At 44.9% G+C, this 16,514-nt stretch overlaps 1 protein-coding gene across 1 annotated transcript in view; it reads right to left on the reverse strand.

Moving 5' to 3' along the window:
* Positions 1 to 16,514, reverse strand: part of CFAP43 (cilia and flagella associated protein 43) — a 368,309-nt gene that overhangs the window by 211,433 nt on the left and 140,362 nt on the right. Inside the window, 1 exon segment of the mRNA XM_029610740.1 lies at positions 15,592 to 15,735. Coding sequence (XP_029466600.1) covers positions 15,592 to 15,735 — 144 coding nt within the window.

Below are 16,514 nucleotides of genomic sequence, written 5' to 3' on the forward strand. Positions count from 1 at the left end.
GTTGCAGCCAATTTACCGATAAATCTACTATAAATCTTCAAGGATCATAAACAAGTCAGGATTCTAGGACAAGAAATATGCAATGCAGATGTAAACTAGTCATCTAGAGGTCAATATATAAAGAAACAGAAAACCGATAAACTTATCCAGCTAACGTTAGCCAGATAAATTAGCAGGGATAATCAGCTGGATAAACATCCTACTGAATATCCTTGAATAAAGTTATCTGACTAACCATAGCTGGATAAGTATAAACCTAACAGGCTATTTGAATTTTGCTGGTTAGATTTAAAGCTATTTGGCTATGGTTTCCTGGATATCTTTAGACTTAACTGGCTATAGTCAAAATAATATAGCTAGTTAAGTGCTGAGCTGCAGGGTTTAAAAAAAAAAAAAAAAAAAAAGCTCAGGGGTCTAGTGCCCTATTACAAATTCCCTTGCCCCTCCCACTGAGCTCCAAATGATTGGCCCTGTAAGGCTGAGACTGCAACCTCTCTCCCAAAACCCCTCCTCCTCCGGTAAATTAAAAAAAAAAAAAAGGTATTGGTCTCCTGCACCTCCAGCCCACCTCCCCCCCCCCCCCCCCCCACCTGCTCCCTTCAAGAAATGTCTTTAAAAAAAAAAAACCATTGCCTCCATGGCCCAACTGCCTGCCCCCACTCTTTCTCTTCCCACCCTCCTGGTACTGTCTGGCTAAACGTTCTTCAGCCCAGATCATAGTAGCAGCCGACCGCAACCCAGGCTCAATGCTTCTGCAGTTATTACCTGAAATACCCTGGAAGCATTCGCTCCCAGCAGATCACGTCTAATGTTGCTAACTTTTAGCCAGAGAATAGGGATGCACGTTCTTTTAAAGCAAATGGGCATCCCAAAACAAATTGGGTCCAGTTTTCTTTAAGGGGGTCCCCAAAATGAATTGAAGGGGACCCCTGAATTAAACAAATCCTATTTGTTTCTTTTGTTTTATTCCCCATTTATTTCAATGGCCATTATAGTCTATACAGGAAAAACAGGTGCAATACAGTTTGTAACTGTTACAGTGAGTCATATGTGACTTCACTGTCTTGTCAGACCTGGGAAGGACATATTGTCAAGGAGACAACAAACACATATTTCAGTGAAACATTTTTCTTAAAAAAAAAAATAAATAAAATCCAGTGACACAGATCTTGAAGAATGAGCTTGTCTGAGATATAATATACACAGTGGGGTAGATTTTATAAATCTACGCGTGTGCGTACTTTTGTTTGCGCAGCAGGCGCAAACAAAAGTATGCCGGATTTTATAAGCTATGCACGTAGCCGCGCGTATCTTATAAAATCCGGGGTCGGCGCGCTCAAGGGGGTGCACATTTGTGCAACTTGCGCGTGCCGAGCAGTGTGCGCGCTGGCCGTTCCCTTCGAGGCCGCTCCGAAATCGGAGCGGCCTCGGAGGGAACTTTCCTCCCACACCCCCGCACCTTCCCCTCCCTTCCCCTACCTAACCCACCCCTCCGGCCCTATCTAAACCTTCCCCCTACCTTTGTTGGGAAAGTTACGCCTGCCAGAGGCAGGCATAACTCTGCACGCGCCAGCATGCTGCTGGCGCGCCATCACCCGACCCAGGGGCTGGTCCGGAGGCCTCGATCACACCCCCGGGCTGGTACCACGCCCCCAACATGCCCCCGGAACACCCCAGAATCCGCGCCACCCACCCAACACGCCCCCGACACACCACCTTTGCGAAGCCCCAGGACTTACGCGTAACCCTTTTAAAATCCAGCCGAGTGTGCATTCCTTCTGTAGTTATTGTCTTGGGAAAATGCTGGTGCTTTGAGCTTTGCCAGAGAAATCAGGCAGGCAGGCACTAGCAGTTGCTCTATGTTGCAGTTTTTCTCTCCCTTGGGGGAGGATGGAAGATGGAAGTGAGTGGGGAGATTAGCTGCACTCCAATTGATTTTTCTGTAGGCTTAAGCAGTGGGCAGAGCATTGTGGGCACTAGGTGAGCACTGGTAATACAGAGCTGATGCATACCGGGCTGCTCTGTGGATCCTGTTATTGTCAGCTCAGCAGTCAGAATCAGAACTGACTGTGTGTGTGATAGTTCTCTGCACACATACATTAAGGTAGTAGTGTCAGTAGGTAGTCTGTTACAGTACCACTGAGTGTGGAGAGAAACAATATACATGTTCTGAGTGTGGTAAAAGTATCACTCAGGCAGAGAAAAGTCCTCCAGAATCATCAAATGGAACAACCAGAGTACTGCTACTGAATATGGGAAAATGTTTCTAAATAAAACTACCCTCATTACTTTCCAGGAAAATCACACCACTTTCATTAGAGAAACCATCTCGTTATCTTGCATGTGATAATAGGCTTCTTCAGAAAGCCCATTTCATAATAAAAATCAATATTCCAACCAGCAGCTAGATCAGGTTCCAGCAGGGATGTAATCAAAGCTTATTTCCAGAAAATATTTATTACAGTTCATTCTCTTGTACTGCATCTGATAATTGGCAAGTGTGCTTCAACAGTGACTCAAAAAAATGGCAATTGTATAAAAAATATATCACATGCTCTAACACAACATATCATATATAGTGACATAAATTCATTAAAAAAATATTTTTATTATTGTATACAAAAAACATTCAATTTCTATTCATCATCGGAGTGAATAACAAATTTTCACCATAATAAAACTCATTCATACACACATTCATACTATTAAAAAATGTTTCTTTTGAAAAATCTATATAACAATACAATTATTCCACTCACTCTTTACAGCACTGTATTTCTTTTGCACTTCTATTTCACAAATTCATACTCCCAAAATGTTTCTCCATTCAATAGGCTTCTTCAGGGGGGCATAGTACACAACTCTTCAACCATTTCCTCCACGAATTAACCCAAATGTATCCACACTGCAAAAATATTCCAATGACAATTTATCATTATTTCCCCAAAATTTCTCAAAAACAAATGTTCTTTTAGTCAAAAAGTACATTAAATATTCAATCAGCACCAATTTACTAACCTCAGTTTTCACAGCATATTACTCTTTCCACACAAAAGACAAACCAAGCTTTTTATCTCCACAATTCCATCTTTGGGCCTCATTTTCCAATATTGCATTGGTAACGCATTAGGGGGCGTTACCAATGCAAATGAGGCTTCTTTCGTGCAGTGGGGAAACATCGCCTGCGGCGATGTGTTCGCCATTCGCGAAAACATTAGTGCAATTCATGATGTTTTCCCAGTGTGTGATATTTGCCGGTTTGGAGAGAGAGAAAGAGAGCCTTACTATAGTGCCTATGCCCTAGACAGGTATTTTAATCCCTATGGGAGGGCCACCTACTAACTCGGGGTGGGGATTAGGTATGAGCGTCGGGGGTTGGGGGCCACTTTCGCATTCCACATGAGACCTACGGAAAGAACAGTGGTCTCTAGTGAAGATTTGCTGGCCGTCGGAGTGAGGAAACTCACTCCAAGAGGAGATTTGGGCTACATTCTCTTCACCTAGCTTGTTGTTGCCCAGGTAGAGTGTCCAGCAAGCTAGGTGGAGAGAACGTTGCCCAAATCTCCTCTTGGAGTTTCCTCACTCCGACGGCCAGCAAATCTTCACTAGAGACCACTGTTCTTTCCGTAGGTCTCATGTGGAATGCGAAAGTGGCCCCCAACCCCCGACGCTCATACCTAATCCCCACCCCGAGTTAGTAGGTGGCCCTCCCATAGGGATTAAAATACCTGTCTAGGGCATAGGCACTATAGTAAGTCTCTCTCTCTCTCTCTCTCTCTCTCTCTCTCTCTCTCTCTCTCTCTCTCTCTCTCTCTAGGCTGTCTGGAACTATCGTGGACCGCAATAACCCTTTACTGGTCTGTAACGCAAATTTGAGGGTTAATGAGGCCCTTTGTCTCTCTTTTTTTTCTGAAAAATCACAAAAATGCTGCCTGAGTCACAAAAACCACTAAAAATGCCCATAGCTTTTCAGAATTAAATCACATCAATCTCTACAAACAACTCTTCAAAAACCTCCATATACAAAAGACTCACCATCAAGATGCTCACCATGACACACCCATTTTTCAGAAATTCCACATCTTCAGACTGCTTTTGCTATTGACTTCCTTACTGAAAAATCACAAAGAAATGTAGCCGCAAAAAAACACAAAGCCACCATATCTCAAAAATCAACTACAGCTCTTTTTAAGAAGAAAAACATCACGCAGAATGACTTACCACCAAAGACGCTCAAAAACCAACTCTCCCTAAAACTCAGCATTCTCATACAGCTGTTTTCAAAATGCGGGACAAGTTAAAGGGCTCTCAAATGCACAATATAAATCCGGCCATAGCCAATCAAAAACCCCCATACGACTGCAAATGTTCTTACGTCTTGCTTCACCGACGTATTTGAGAACATATGCTCCCAGATGATTTAAAGGGCTCTCTGAGCCAATCAAAGGCTCTAAGTCATCCACAAAATGGCGTCTCAATGCACCAACTTACTTACGTTGCTATTCTCAACTATTTCCACACAGTGCAAGAAATTTTAAAAGGCTCTCCAAACTAGACAAAAAACTCTAAGTTTTCAACACTCTAGCATCCCACCACACAGTCATTCTCAGCTGGTAATTTCGCAGGCTTTTTAATCCAATCCAAAAAACTACAAGTCCTCACATTACTATTCTCAATTGTTTATCAAAAAACAAATTGATTTAGCAATATTTCCACAAGCAGCTGAAAGAATTACAATTTCACAAACAGGCTACCCAATCCAACCGATCATTCAAACCCATAGGTATCAAAGTTTTCAAAGAAAAATTCCATCATTGTTCTGCTTTTAACAACAATTTATTCACATCACCTCCCCTTCTATTATTAATGGTTTGCAGTACAAAAAACATCAAATCATCAGTCGAATGTTCATGCTCACGCCAATGACATACCAAAGGGGCTGTTTCAACATTGTTCGAATTTGGCTACAGTGTTCCAATATCCTTGTTTTTACTTTTCTAGTTGTCTTTCCTATATAAAATATGCCACATGGACATTTTATAACATAAACAACAGATGTTGTTTATGCTATAAAAGATAGAAGACCACCTACCTTGTCTTGCAGAGGTTCTGGGATGCGAGGAATAGTCTGGATCGGTACAAGCAGCAGACCACAGAACCCAGGCCGCAGAATCTGCAGGCAGGCAGAAGATAGCGAATCCAATACCAGTCCGGGTCTGGGCAGGCAGCAGACAAGAGAACCAGGGCAACAAATCCAAAGGCAGGCATCAGGCAACGAATCCAATGACAATCCAGGTCTGGGCAGGCAGCAGACAAGAGAACCAGGGCGACAAATCCAGAGGCAGGCAGCAGGCAGTGAATCCAATGACAGTCTGGGTCAGATCAGGAGGCAGAAAGGCAGCAATCCGACAGAGTTCCCACACAAGCAACTTGTGGCCGAAGTAGCACGGTGCTGAAGAGCTTCTCTTTAAATATGGCTAATTTCCCACACTAGCAGGGACTTCTGCCAGCAGCCGATGTAAAAATGGGGCGAAGTCAGCCCACTATTCGCACGGTGCCGCACCAGATTGGGAGCCAGCATTGAGGAGGGATGTCAGCATTACCGGGAATCTTACTGCAGGTAACATTCTGAATATGATAGTTTCATTTGGAAAGCCCACTTCATAATAAAATCAAAATTCTGCCTAGCAGCTAGATCAAGTTCAAGCAGGGAATGTAATAGCTTATTTAAAAAGAAGTGATTCTTATCACAGTTCATTTTCTTGTACTGACTCTGACAACTGGCAAGTGTGCTTCAACAGAATGACTGGTGGTTAGTGCAGTTAGTGTAGCTGGGTTCAAAAAAGGTTTGGATAAGTTCTTGGAGGAGAAGTCCATTAACGGCTATTAATCAAATTTACTTAGGGGTAGATTTTATAATTTTGCGCGAGCGCGTACTTTTGTTCGCGCACCAGGCACGAACAAATGTACGCTGGATTTTATAAGATACGCGTGTAGCCGCGCGTATCTTATAAAATCTGGGGTCGGCGCGCGCAAGGGGGTGCACATTTGTGCAACCTGCGCGCGCTGCCTGTTCCCTCCGAGGCCGCTCTGATTTCGGAGCAGCCTCGGAGGGAACTTTCCTTCGCCCTCCCCCTCCCTTCCCCTACCTAACCCCCCCTTACCTTTGTTGGCAGATTTACGCCTGCTGGCGAGCCATCACCCGACCCGGGGGCTGGTCCGGAGGCCTCGACCATGCCCCCGGGCCGGCGCCACGCCCCCGGGCCCCCGAAACGCCGCGTCATTCATGGAATGCCCCCGACACGCCCCTTTTACGAAGCCCCGAGACTTACGCGTGTCCCGGGGCTCTGTGCTCGCCGGCGCGCAGGGCATTTAAAATCCGGCCATTAGGGAATAGCCACTGCTATTAATTGCATCAGTAGCATGGGATCTTCTTAGTGTTTGGGTAAGTGCCAGGTTCTTGTGGCCTGGTTTGGCCTTTGTTGGAAACAGGATGCTGGGCTTGATGGATCCTTGGTCTGACCCAGCATGGCAATTTCTTATGGTATTTCCCATGCTACTCTGCCTTGTTTCTATACCCCTCAATGCTACAACTTAAGTTTGTCTTGAGTTCACTCTGTCAGGTAGTGCTAGAGGAGGGAATCATTAACAAGGAGTACCCTTATTGGTCACTCTCTCTCTCCAGGACCCCATATTATATAAGTGTAACACATCATTACTCCAATAGTTATTTTATTTTTCTGTATCCGTTTTTAAAATGGATACAGAAAGAAATTGGTTAATTTACATATACAGGATAATTCCAGGTTTTGGAGTGCTATCCTCTGTCACAGCAGAGATAAGACAGCAGCCTTGAGCTCACAATTCATATTATATTGATACATTTTACATGTTTATGAGCTCACAATTCATATTATATTTATACCTTTTATTTGTTTATGAATTTATAGATTCAGTACTCAGAAACTTATAGACTCAAATGTATAAAACAAAGACAAATATATAGACAATGGCTTATAGACAGAGACTTTTAGAGTCTACCTACACCATCTTTTATGCTTAGCTGGCTGTATGCCTAGTCTTCCTGTTTAGGTACATCACAGTTATGTTATTAAGCACTTACTTATAAACTATAAGAAGTTGCTGCTACATTGCAGTGATATTATTTATAGTTTATTTTACTAGCTTAATGTATAACAATCCAGTTTCTAAAAATTAAATACTGGCTTACAGGTTTTAAAAACCTCTTGCTTTTCTATTATATAAAAACATAATTTACTGACTCACAAAGAGCTTAGTGCTGAGCTGCTGTCTGGGAAGCCTGCCAGGTCTTTTAGCTGAAGATATGTAATCTCGAGGGAAGGTCATAATTGTACCTATTGGCGGTGCTTTTTTATCTCTCTCTGTTACTCATCCTTTTAAGTTTAGGCGTTAAGCAAAATTCCATGTCAGAGGCTTCTGTCTGCATTCCTCTGCTCTGTACTGAAGATGAACTAACAGCAGAATTGTTCTTTTCTTAATGTGTAAGGGGTTTCTTGATATTAATACCTGAGGTCCCCATGACAAGGTGTCTTCAGTGCCACTCAGCCTTGCTTCCATGCCCAGACCTTACACCTTGGAGTTCTTCACTACTGTGCCTTGCTGCCGTACCCCAGACCTTACATCTTGAGTTGTTCTTGCCAGTTTGGGAGGCTGCTTTGTATCTCTCATACTGTTTGATGTCGTGAAGCCACTCTTTGTGCTGCTTGGCCCCTTTATCAGGGCCTTGTGGATTTTTCTGCCATCTTTTCTGCATTGTTCCCCCTTCACGGTGCCTTAGGATGCTGATGCCACTTTTGGTGCCAGTTTGCCACATAAGATGCCATCAAGGATTCATGTCGCTGTTGCTGGTGCCCTCTTTGGGAGCCTTGTGGTGTTCTTCCCACTTTTGCAGCTTTTTTCCTCCTCTCACAATGACTTGAAGAACTCTTGCCAATGCTGGTACCCATTTGCCCCTTTAAGGGGCAAATGGATACCAGCATTGGCAAGAGTTAAAAGGATGAGTTGACTTAAAAGGATGACAAAACTTAAAAGGATGACAAAACTTAAAAGGATGAGTTGACTTGACCCATTTGCCCCTTTAAGGGGCAAATGGGTCAAGTCAACCATTTTTTGTGCCACTTTCCACAGTCTTTCTAGGTACCTTGGATTTCTTTCCCTCTTCTGATAATTTCTTACCACAAGTTCCAAGACAATTCATTAAAAAACCCCAATTTTGGAGCCCAATATAGGTTGCAATGCTTTCCCCATTAACTTTAATGGCAAATGAAAAATGAATTAAACAAAAAAACAAATGTTTTTGTTACTTGAGTCCCAAAAAATGAATTTTAAAATGAAACAATATTTTTTTCCTGCACATCGCTACTGGAAAATATCAATCTAAATTGCTAGCTTTGAATAACTTGTGAGTTATCTGTCTAAATGGCTTTGAATATTGGCCTTCTATTTTATTTTAATTTGAATTGTTATATACAAATTAATCTCTGGCATCCACATGCTTGATATTTTAAAAAGCATGACATTAAAAATTGTGATGGATTCTAATGCCTTCAGGTAGACTAATATACCTTCTAAATCTAAACATAACCTCCTAAAATAAGGGGAAAAAATGCAACATAAAGCAATAGCGAGATGCTTTCAAATATCAACACATCTGTTTCTTGACATTATTGAGTTTTAAAAAAATATTTCCTAGGTCTCTTTTTTTCCTAATATATTTTGGGGTTTTTTTTTTATTTTTCAAAATAAATGGTGATGGGGCAATTTTCAAACTATCCAAGTTGGGACAGAGATGTACCAAGGGTCTCCAGTGTCCAGAAGCTAATGCATCTGTGCTGCCTCTCTCGTTGCCTGCCACCCACCCCCGAAAATTTATTTTTAGAAAATTCTCCCTTACTATTCAACATACAAAAATATTCTGTTGTCATCTCAGTAAGTACAACACAAACTCCCTCTGCTACCAACAACATTGTCATGTAAGATGTACAATGAACCTATAGAGCAACCCTGCCATACCATAGTACATCAACTGCCAGACTTAAAGAGAAACAACCTTACCCATGAAAATACAGCACAGTAAATATTACAACAGGCCCTTGAAAAGCAAAATGCCTCATACTAGAAAAACAAAACAAACAGGATTGATATACATTCCTGCATGGAAACTATACACTAAACCAGTGTTTCCCAACCTTTTCAAGCCTAAGGCACAACAAAAATGTTGCGTGGCTCTCCTACCTCCTTGGAACAGAGAGTGAGGACTTATATGGCCAAAAGAAGAGCTAGGGATGAACTGCCAGTCTCTCTTCCAAATTTGGAAACAATGGGACTGAGGGAGTGGACATGCTTGAACCTGTTACAGTGGATCAGCTCCAGCTATATACATTCCTACCTGCAACCATTGGGGGGGGGGAAAGGGAGAGAGGGAGGGAAACTGAGTCAATCTATAAGGCCTTTCTAGTAATTAGCTATTTATATCTCTATAGGAGGCCCACCTAGTAACTCGAGGTGAGGTTTAGGAAGTAGTGTAGGGGTTAGGGGCCACTTTGACATGCACAGTGAGATGTACGAACAGAACAGTACACTCTTGTGAAGATTTGATGTCCTTCGGAGTGAGAAAACTCACACGATGATGATATTTGTACAATGTTCTCTCAACCTATATAAATAGCTAACTACTAGAAGGGCCTTATATATACAGTCTCTCTCTCTCTCTCAGCCCTTCTATTTTTGGCATTAAAACTGTGCGATATGGCTTCATACTTTGCAAAGCCAGCCCACTTTTCAAAAAATCCCACCCCCAACTCCTCCCCTTTTAAAAATTAGCATTGCACCATGCATTATGGTGCCTTTCGCATGCGTTAAGGCATTTTTCGCATGCAAAAACACGTTAATGCATGTGTAAATTCCATAACGCAACATGGAAAATAGCCCCCTTAGTTACGCTGGCTGCGGCATGTGGTTGCTAGAGCTTCTTCACTGTTGCTACTCCCAACCCTGAGTGTTAGTCACATCTAGTGTTCCATGCACATGCTCAACATCTCACTCAGCTTGGGGAAAACGAGAGAGGATGGAAGGAGGTGCTGTGTGCAGTGTGTGCGCTGCACAAAGTACAGCCCAGCTATCCATGACCTGCATGCTGACCATTAATTCTCACAATTCAGGACTGGGAACAAGAGGCATGCATGATTATACATGTGCTCAAAAAGGAGCTCCTACATATTTAGGAGCCACCACTGGTGTCTCTTGTTGCTGCAAGGTGCTAAAGACATAACCCATGAGCTGGTCTAGATCTGAATAACAGGCAGTGGTGACTTTTCCATGGCATACCTGATCAGATCTGAAGGCAAACCCATATGCCATGGCACACTCACTGGGAAACTCTGCGCTAACAGAATACCTTACCTCATCTGTGTCACAGGCAGACATTCACCAAATACAGAATAAGTGACCACCAATTACAAATTAGAAATATTCAGGGAAAAACTGAAATAGAAACCCCACAAAGCCAGTTTCTGCATGCAGGGACAAAATACAAATATATCAGAGATGCACATTCCAAAATTTGACATATTCCAATCCCTAACCTGAAAAGAAAATGTTTTTTCTATCTTTGAAGTCTGGACATTTTATTTTTCTAATTATGTTGGTCCCAGACTCATTTTCTCTTACTCCTTTTCCAGTGTCTCATGTCCATTTGTGTTTCCTATCTCTCTGTTGCACCTTGGCCTGGTGCAGGATTGGTACGGCCCTCTGGTCGGACCCAGAGAGCGCCTGCCACCAGGAGGCGGAGCACACGAGGAGACAGAGGCTATCTGGAGCTTCACCAGTAACAGCCCTGGGTTTCCGCAGGTTGAGCCCTTGGGTATCCGGACAGCCTGGACTTAGGTGGGCCTCAGGTGGTCTCCCAGAGAGGTAGTGGAGGGGTGTGCCCACCATAAGCAAGGGTGCGCGGCTGATGCAGAGTGGATGGACTAGACCCGAACTGGAAGCTCCGGAGACCTCAGGAAGGCAACAGTTCAGGAAGGTCATCCAGGCATGACAGGAGGCGCCTGCGGGTCTAGTCAAGAGGTAGCCGTGGTTAGGTTCCAAGCAGGTTGGTCCGATAATCACAGTAGGCCACAAGAGAGTGTCCGAGTGAAGCGCAAGGGTCAGAGCCAGAGTATCAGTCCAGGAATAGTCAGCCAAAGCAGGGGTCAATACCAGGGTCAATCCGAGCATAGTCAAGGCAAGCGAGGGTCGGTTCCAGGTGGCAGACAAAGGAATGGTCAGGCAGGCAGTGGTCAGTTCCAGGCGGCAGGCAGAGAATGGTCAGGCAGGCAATGGTCAGTTCCAGGTGGCAGGCAAGAGAATGGTCGGGCAGGCAGAGGTCAGTACCAGATGTCAGTCCGAAGAGGTACTACCTGGGAAGGATGCAGGAACACAAGGAGCCACTGGGAATGGAGAGACACTGGAACAGGAGATGCTGGAACAGGAGAAGGCAAACTAACTAGCACATCAACAGTGTTGACCCGATTGCCAAGGCAGGGATCAGGAGACTGAGCCCTGCCTTATATATAGGGCTCAGATGATATCATCTAAACGCGCCTCCCTCGGTTTTCCCGTGCGTGTCCCTTTAAAAAACAGGATATCGGCCGCGCGCGTGCCTAGGGGCAGGGCCGAGACAGCCGTAGACGCGGAGCCCCATCGGGAGCTCCGCTGGGAAGCCTGTAGGGATGGGATGCTGAAGAAGGCCGTGGTGAGCGACGGGGATGCTGAAGGTTAGCGGCAGCAGCCAGGCCAGCACTTGTGGAGGGCAGCGCGAGGTGAGCAGGCCCGGCCGTGGCACCCACGTGGCCGGGATGCACAACACTCTCCTGCCTTAAAGCAGTCCTGACATTGATCTTTCCCTTTCATCTCTTTTCTCAGTTTCTCTTTCTACATCTTTATCCACTCCTAGCTACATTTCACGCTTCCTCTTTCCTCCATCCGTCCTCAATGTCTCTCTTTTCGCCTCTCATCTACATTTTCCATCCGGGGCGGATTGGCCTATCGGGGGATCGAGCATCCCCTGGTGGGCCGGTCACTCCAGTGATGGAGCCGCGCTCGGCAGACCACGTGATGTGTCCTGGGCCGGCCTGGGTGGCGAATCCCCGGGCCGGTCTTCCTCGGGAATCCGCCGCTGTTTCCATCTTCTACTCTCATCCCATCCCTCAGCCATCTCCACACTCACCCCCTCCCTGGTCCTCCATTTTCCCCACCCTCATCTCTCACTCCTTTACCAGCCCATTTCCCACTCTTTCACTCACTCCCTGGTCCCCCATTGCCACCCTCTGTACTCAATCCTCTTCAACTCTCAAATACTTTCCTCTGCTATTTCATCTCCTCACTTTAATTTCCTCATTAGCTCAGTTCCATCTTTCATTCATCACTTCCCCCTACTTTTGTTTCTAACTCCCTACTCATTCACCTCCTCTCCTAGCCCCATTTCTACCCTTCCATTGTCTCTCACAAGTCCCCAACCCTCCAGGTCCTTCACACCATATTACAACCTTTCCCCACCTTTCAGACCCTGTCTTCTACCCAGCATCTCATAATTCCCAGCCCATCTAATACATCCTCACTCATGCTGCCCACCCAACTGCCGAGACCAAGTCCCTGCTTCCCCCCCATTCACTGAGTGCCCGCTTTCCCCACACATTTCAGCATCCACTCTCTCTCCCCTACAAGCAGCCTCTATTCCCTTCTCTGCCCTCCATTTGGCAATCCCTGCCATTTCCTCCCCCCATTTCTGAGTCTCTACTCCACTTCCCCTTCTCCCCACTCAACAAATCTGGGTCTCCTCTTCATCTCCCATCCCCAATCTTCCCCTCTCCTCCCAATCTGGGTGTCCCCAATCTCCCTCCCCATTCATCAAATCTGTGGGTTCCCCACATCTGTCATCTCCCAAGTCTCCACAATTCCCTCCTCCCAGTCTAGGTGACCCCACAATCCTTCCGCAACCAAATTTAAGGGTCTCCCAAGTCCCCTGGAGCTGCTTTTAAACTTTTTTAATAGGCTTCCCCATCTTTTTATCTCCTTCACCTCCCTCTTCCTTATTCCTTTCAGTAGCTTACAACGGGCCTTTTTTCCTCCCATGCCATGCTGCTTCCTTGCATTGGTGCAATTCAATGACAGAGTTTGAACCATGGGGCACTGCATCTATGGCGTCTTGCGTGGTTCAGTTTTGTCATTGAACTGCGCCAGCGCAAACTAAGCAGCAAGTCACAAAAGGAAGAAAGTTGATTACAAGCTGCTGAAAGAGACAAGGAAGACTAGATGAAGGGGACAAAAAGACAGAGGCTTCAAGGGACTTGGGGCACTGACAGAGACTCAGGTTATTGGCCTCATGTGCCTATACCTAATGGCATTTTCAAAGTGAAATCAGGTACTTATTTTTTATTTAAAATGCCATGGGTACAAAACGCGGAGTCACTTGTATCTGCTTTTTCTGCGTGTAGAATTTTGATTAGAAAGTACATATGAAGATTTCAATGTGCAAATTTATACATGTACTTTTCCTTGACAAACCTAATTACACTCCCAGGAGCATCTACTCTCAGTGTGGCTAAGAGTATACATATTGTCATACTGCATTGAGGGTGGCAATTGTCAGACAGCTAATTTACTTGAGTAAAATACTTTTTATCCGGGGAAACTGCTTTGAAAAATACATTCCCTATATTTTATTACCCTCCCTATGTCAATTTTGGATGATTCTTGCACTTGCACAATAAAAGGAATTACAAGCTACTGTTACGCATGCCGTCCACGGCAGACCCGCAGCACAGCCCCCTCACCTTTCTACAGTGACTTCAGCTCCTGGTTCCTTCTCGCTGGCAACTGTGGGCTGTCAGCTCCATCCTCGGGCCTCCCCCAGTGCCTCCGGTCTAGCTGTAGACCCCGGCGTTCCCGGTCCAGCCACTACATCCATTGCTTCACGTCGGGCCTCTCCGCGTGGCCCACGGAGAGATGCTCCTTCTCGGTGCCGCTCCCCTCCCTAAGTGCGCGTGCATCACTGATGGTTAAGTAGGGACTGCGGCGGGAACCTAGCCGCAGCCCCACATGAATACGTCAGCGGAGCTCCAGTATTTAAGCACAGGCTCCGCTCCCTAGCTTTGCCTTTGCAACAGGTCTCCTCATTGGTCGAGGGCTCGTTGCCTCTTAGAGATTCGTCTCATCCCTGCGTTCTGTTCCTCGTTTGTTCCTGCCTTGCTTCATACCTAGGATTGTCTACATGGACTTTGACTCTCTCCAAGCCCAGACCTTTGATTCGCCTGACCACGCCATTGACTATCTCCAAGCCCAGACCTCTGCTTCGCCTGACTACGTTATTACCTATCTCCAGACCCAGACTTCCACTTCGCCTGACTATGCTATTGACTATCTCCAGACCCAGACCTCTGCTTCGCCTGACTACGCTATTGACTATCTCCAGACCCAGACCTCTGCTTCGCCTGACTATGCTATTGCCTATCTCCAGACCTAGACCTTCGCATTGTTGACTACGCTAGACTATTTCTGTGATCAGACCTCAGCCTTGCTTGCCACTGCCTCCAGATTGCCGCCAGCCCTGACTCAAGCCTGTTCCTTGACGCCTCTCTGGCTTACTCCCTGGACGTGGTCTATTCAGGCTTCGGCCTGCTTTTGCTTGAGTGCCCCCTGTCTGCCTCCGTTCCATTGGTGCCCGAGTTCCCAGGACTCTACCTTGTCCAGAGTAAGACTGCACCATCTCTCATCTGCTGTCTCTAGGCTGATCCCAATCACTACTTCGACTACACACAGAGGCCCACCTAAGTCTTGAATGTTTATTGTGTTAATATTTTAATTGTTAGTTTTAATTTGTTTTAACTGTTATGTTTTTATTATTATGCATGTTTGGTTGTAAACCGTTTTGATTAATTCTTTCGAATTGTAAAAGCGGTATATAAACATTTTTAAATAAATAAATAAAATAAATAAAGTCCAGCCAGCCCCGGCACTCAAAGGCTCAACCCGCGGGGAATGAGAGGGCTGGTATTGGTGAAGCTCCAGCGGCCTCTGTCCATCAGCCCACTCTGTCTGCTGACGTTGGGGACCCGTAGGTCCCTACCTACAAGTTGGGTCAACCCTACCTCGGCCCAAGGGTCCACCTCCAGCGCAACAGCTACAGAGAATCCAGGTGTATATAGTAGTGTGTGTTATTTGCATGGGCATGAACAAGTCCACAAAGCAGAGCCCCAACTTGCTACTACACTAATAAAAGATAAGAGAGCCTATTCTGCAGGAGCATTAAAAAAAATGTAACTCTAATATTTCCTAATGACTGAAATAAAAATTAGAATGAGAAGCGAGATTCTTAATGATTTTGTTTGCACTGTCAATGAAATTATCTAAATTCTGGCTAGTATAACTGCTTTAACTGTTTAAATAATAAAATCCAATTACTTTCATACTTGTACCTTTTCTTCCAGTTCTTTGGTCAATTATATTACATGTTTATCTGACCATAAAGCCCTGACTTTAGTCTCACTCTTCTTCATGATTTGCACTTACCATTTCAGAGGAATCAAAAAGACATAGCCTTCCATCCCGGGCTACTGCTGCCAGCCAATTGTGGTGGGGTGATATATACACAAATCCTGGTCCAAGCTGATTTCCTCGTACTTCCTTCTCAAAGTCAATATCATCAAATCTGTCCTATAAACAGATTGGAAAATAACATATCATAGTTTTGATGGTGAAAGTTTTACTACCTCAAGATATATTGTCCATGCCAGATCAGTCCAGACAAATGGGACATACCCAAGCACCACCCAGACGAGGCAGGAGGAAGCCACAATAGCTCTCTATGGCATAGCCTCTCCCAGCCTGCGCTCCCAAATCGAGGTGCTTAGAGCAGGGGTGCAATGAAGACCAGGTCACTGCCTACAGTTATCATCCAGAAAGACAAATTCTGACTCTTGCCTATAAGAACTCCTGAGCTTTTGTTAAGTGGGTTCTTCAGCCCTCTTGAACCTGCACATTCTTGTTGGAGCAGGCCAAAGTGCTCATCTCCTTGAATTCTCCTAAAAGCAATGCCTTAGAAACCACTGTGCTTTAATAGGCACATCAACAGACTAAAGTCCTATCTAAGAAGAAATTGGCCATCTACAAACTTCTCAAAAAGTGACCTATAACAGATTTGAGCACGGTTGTTCCTGTCCTGGCCTACATCGTCCCACTTTCTCACTATCATAAAGGAAAATTAGTTTCTTACCTGATAATTTTCGTTCCTGTAGTACCAAGGATCAGTCCAGGACACCTGGGTTGTGACTCCGCACCAGTAGATGGAGACAGAGCAAGACCTGTCGGACTCAGTCATATATGACAATGTGCCAGTCACAGCCCCTCAGTCTTATGCAATGTCAAAGTAGAAAAAACCATGAACAAGGAAAACTAGCTAGATAAACTAACTTTAACGGGGAGCAATTCAAAAC

This window comes from Rhinatrema bivittatum, chromosome 7 (assembly GCF_901001135.1).
Source record: "Rhinatrema bivittatum chromosome 7, aRhiBiv1.1, whole genome shotgun sequence".
NCBI lineage: Eukaryota > Metazoa > Chordata > Amphibia > Gymnophiona > Rhinatrematidae > Rhinatrema > Rhinatrema bivittatum.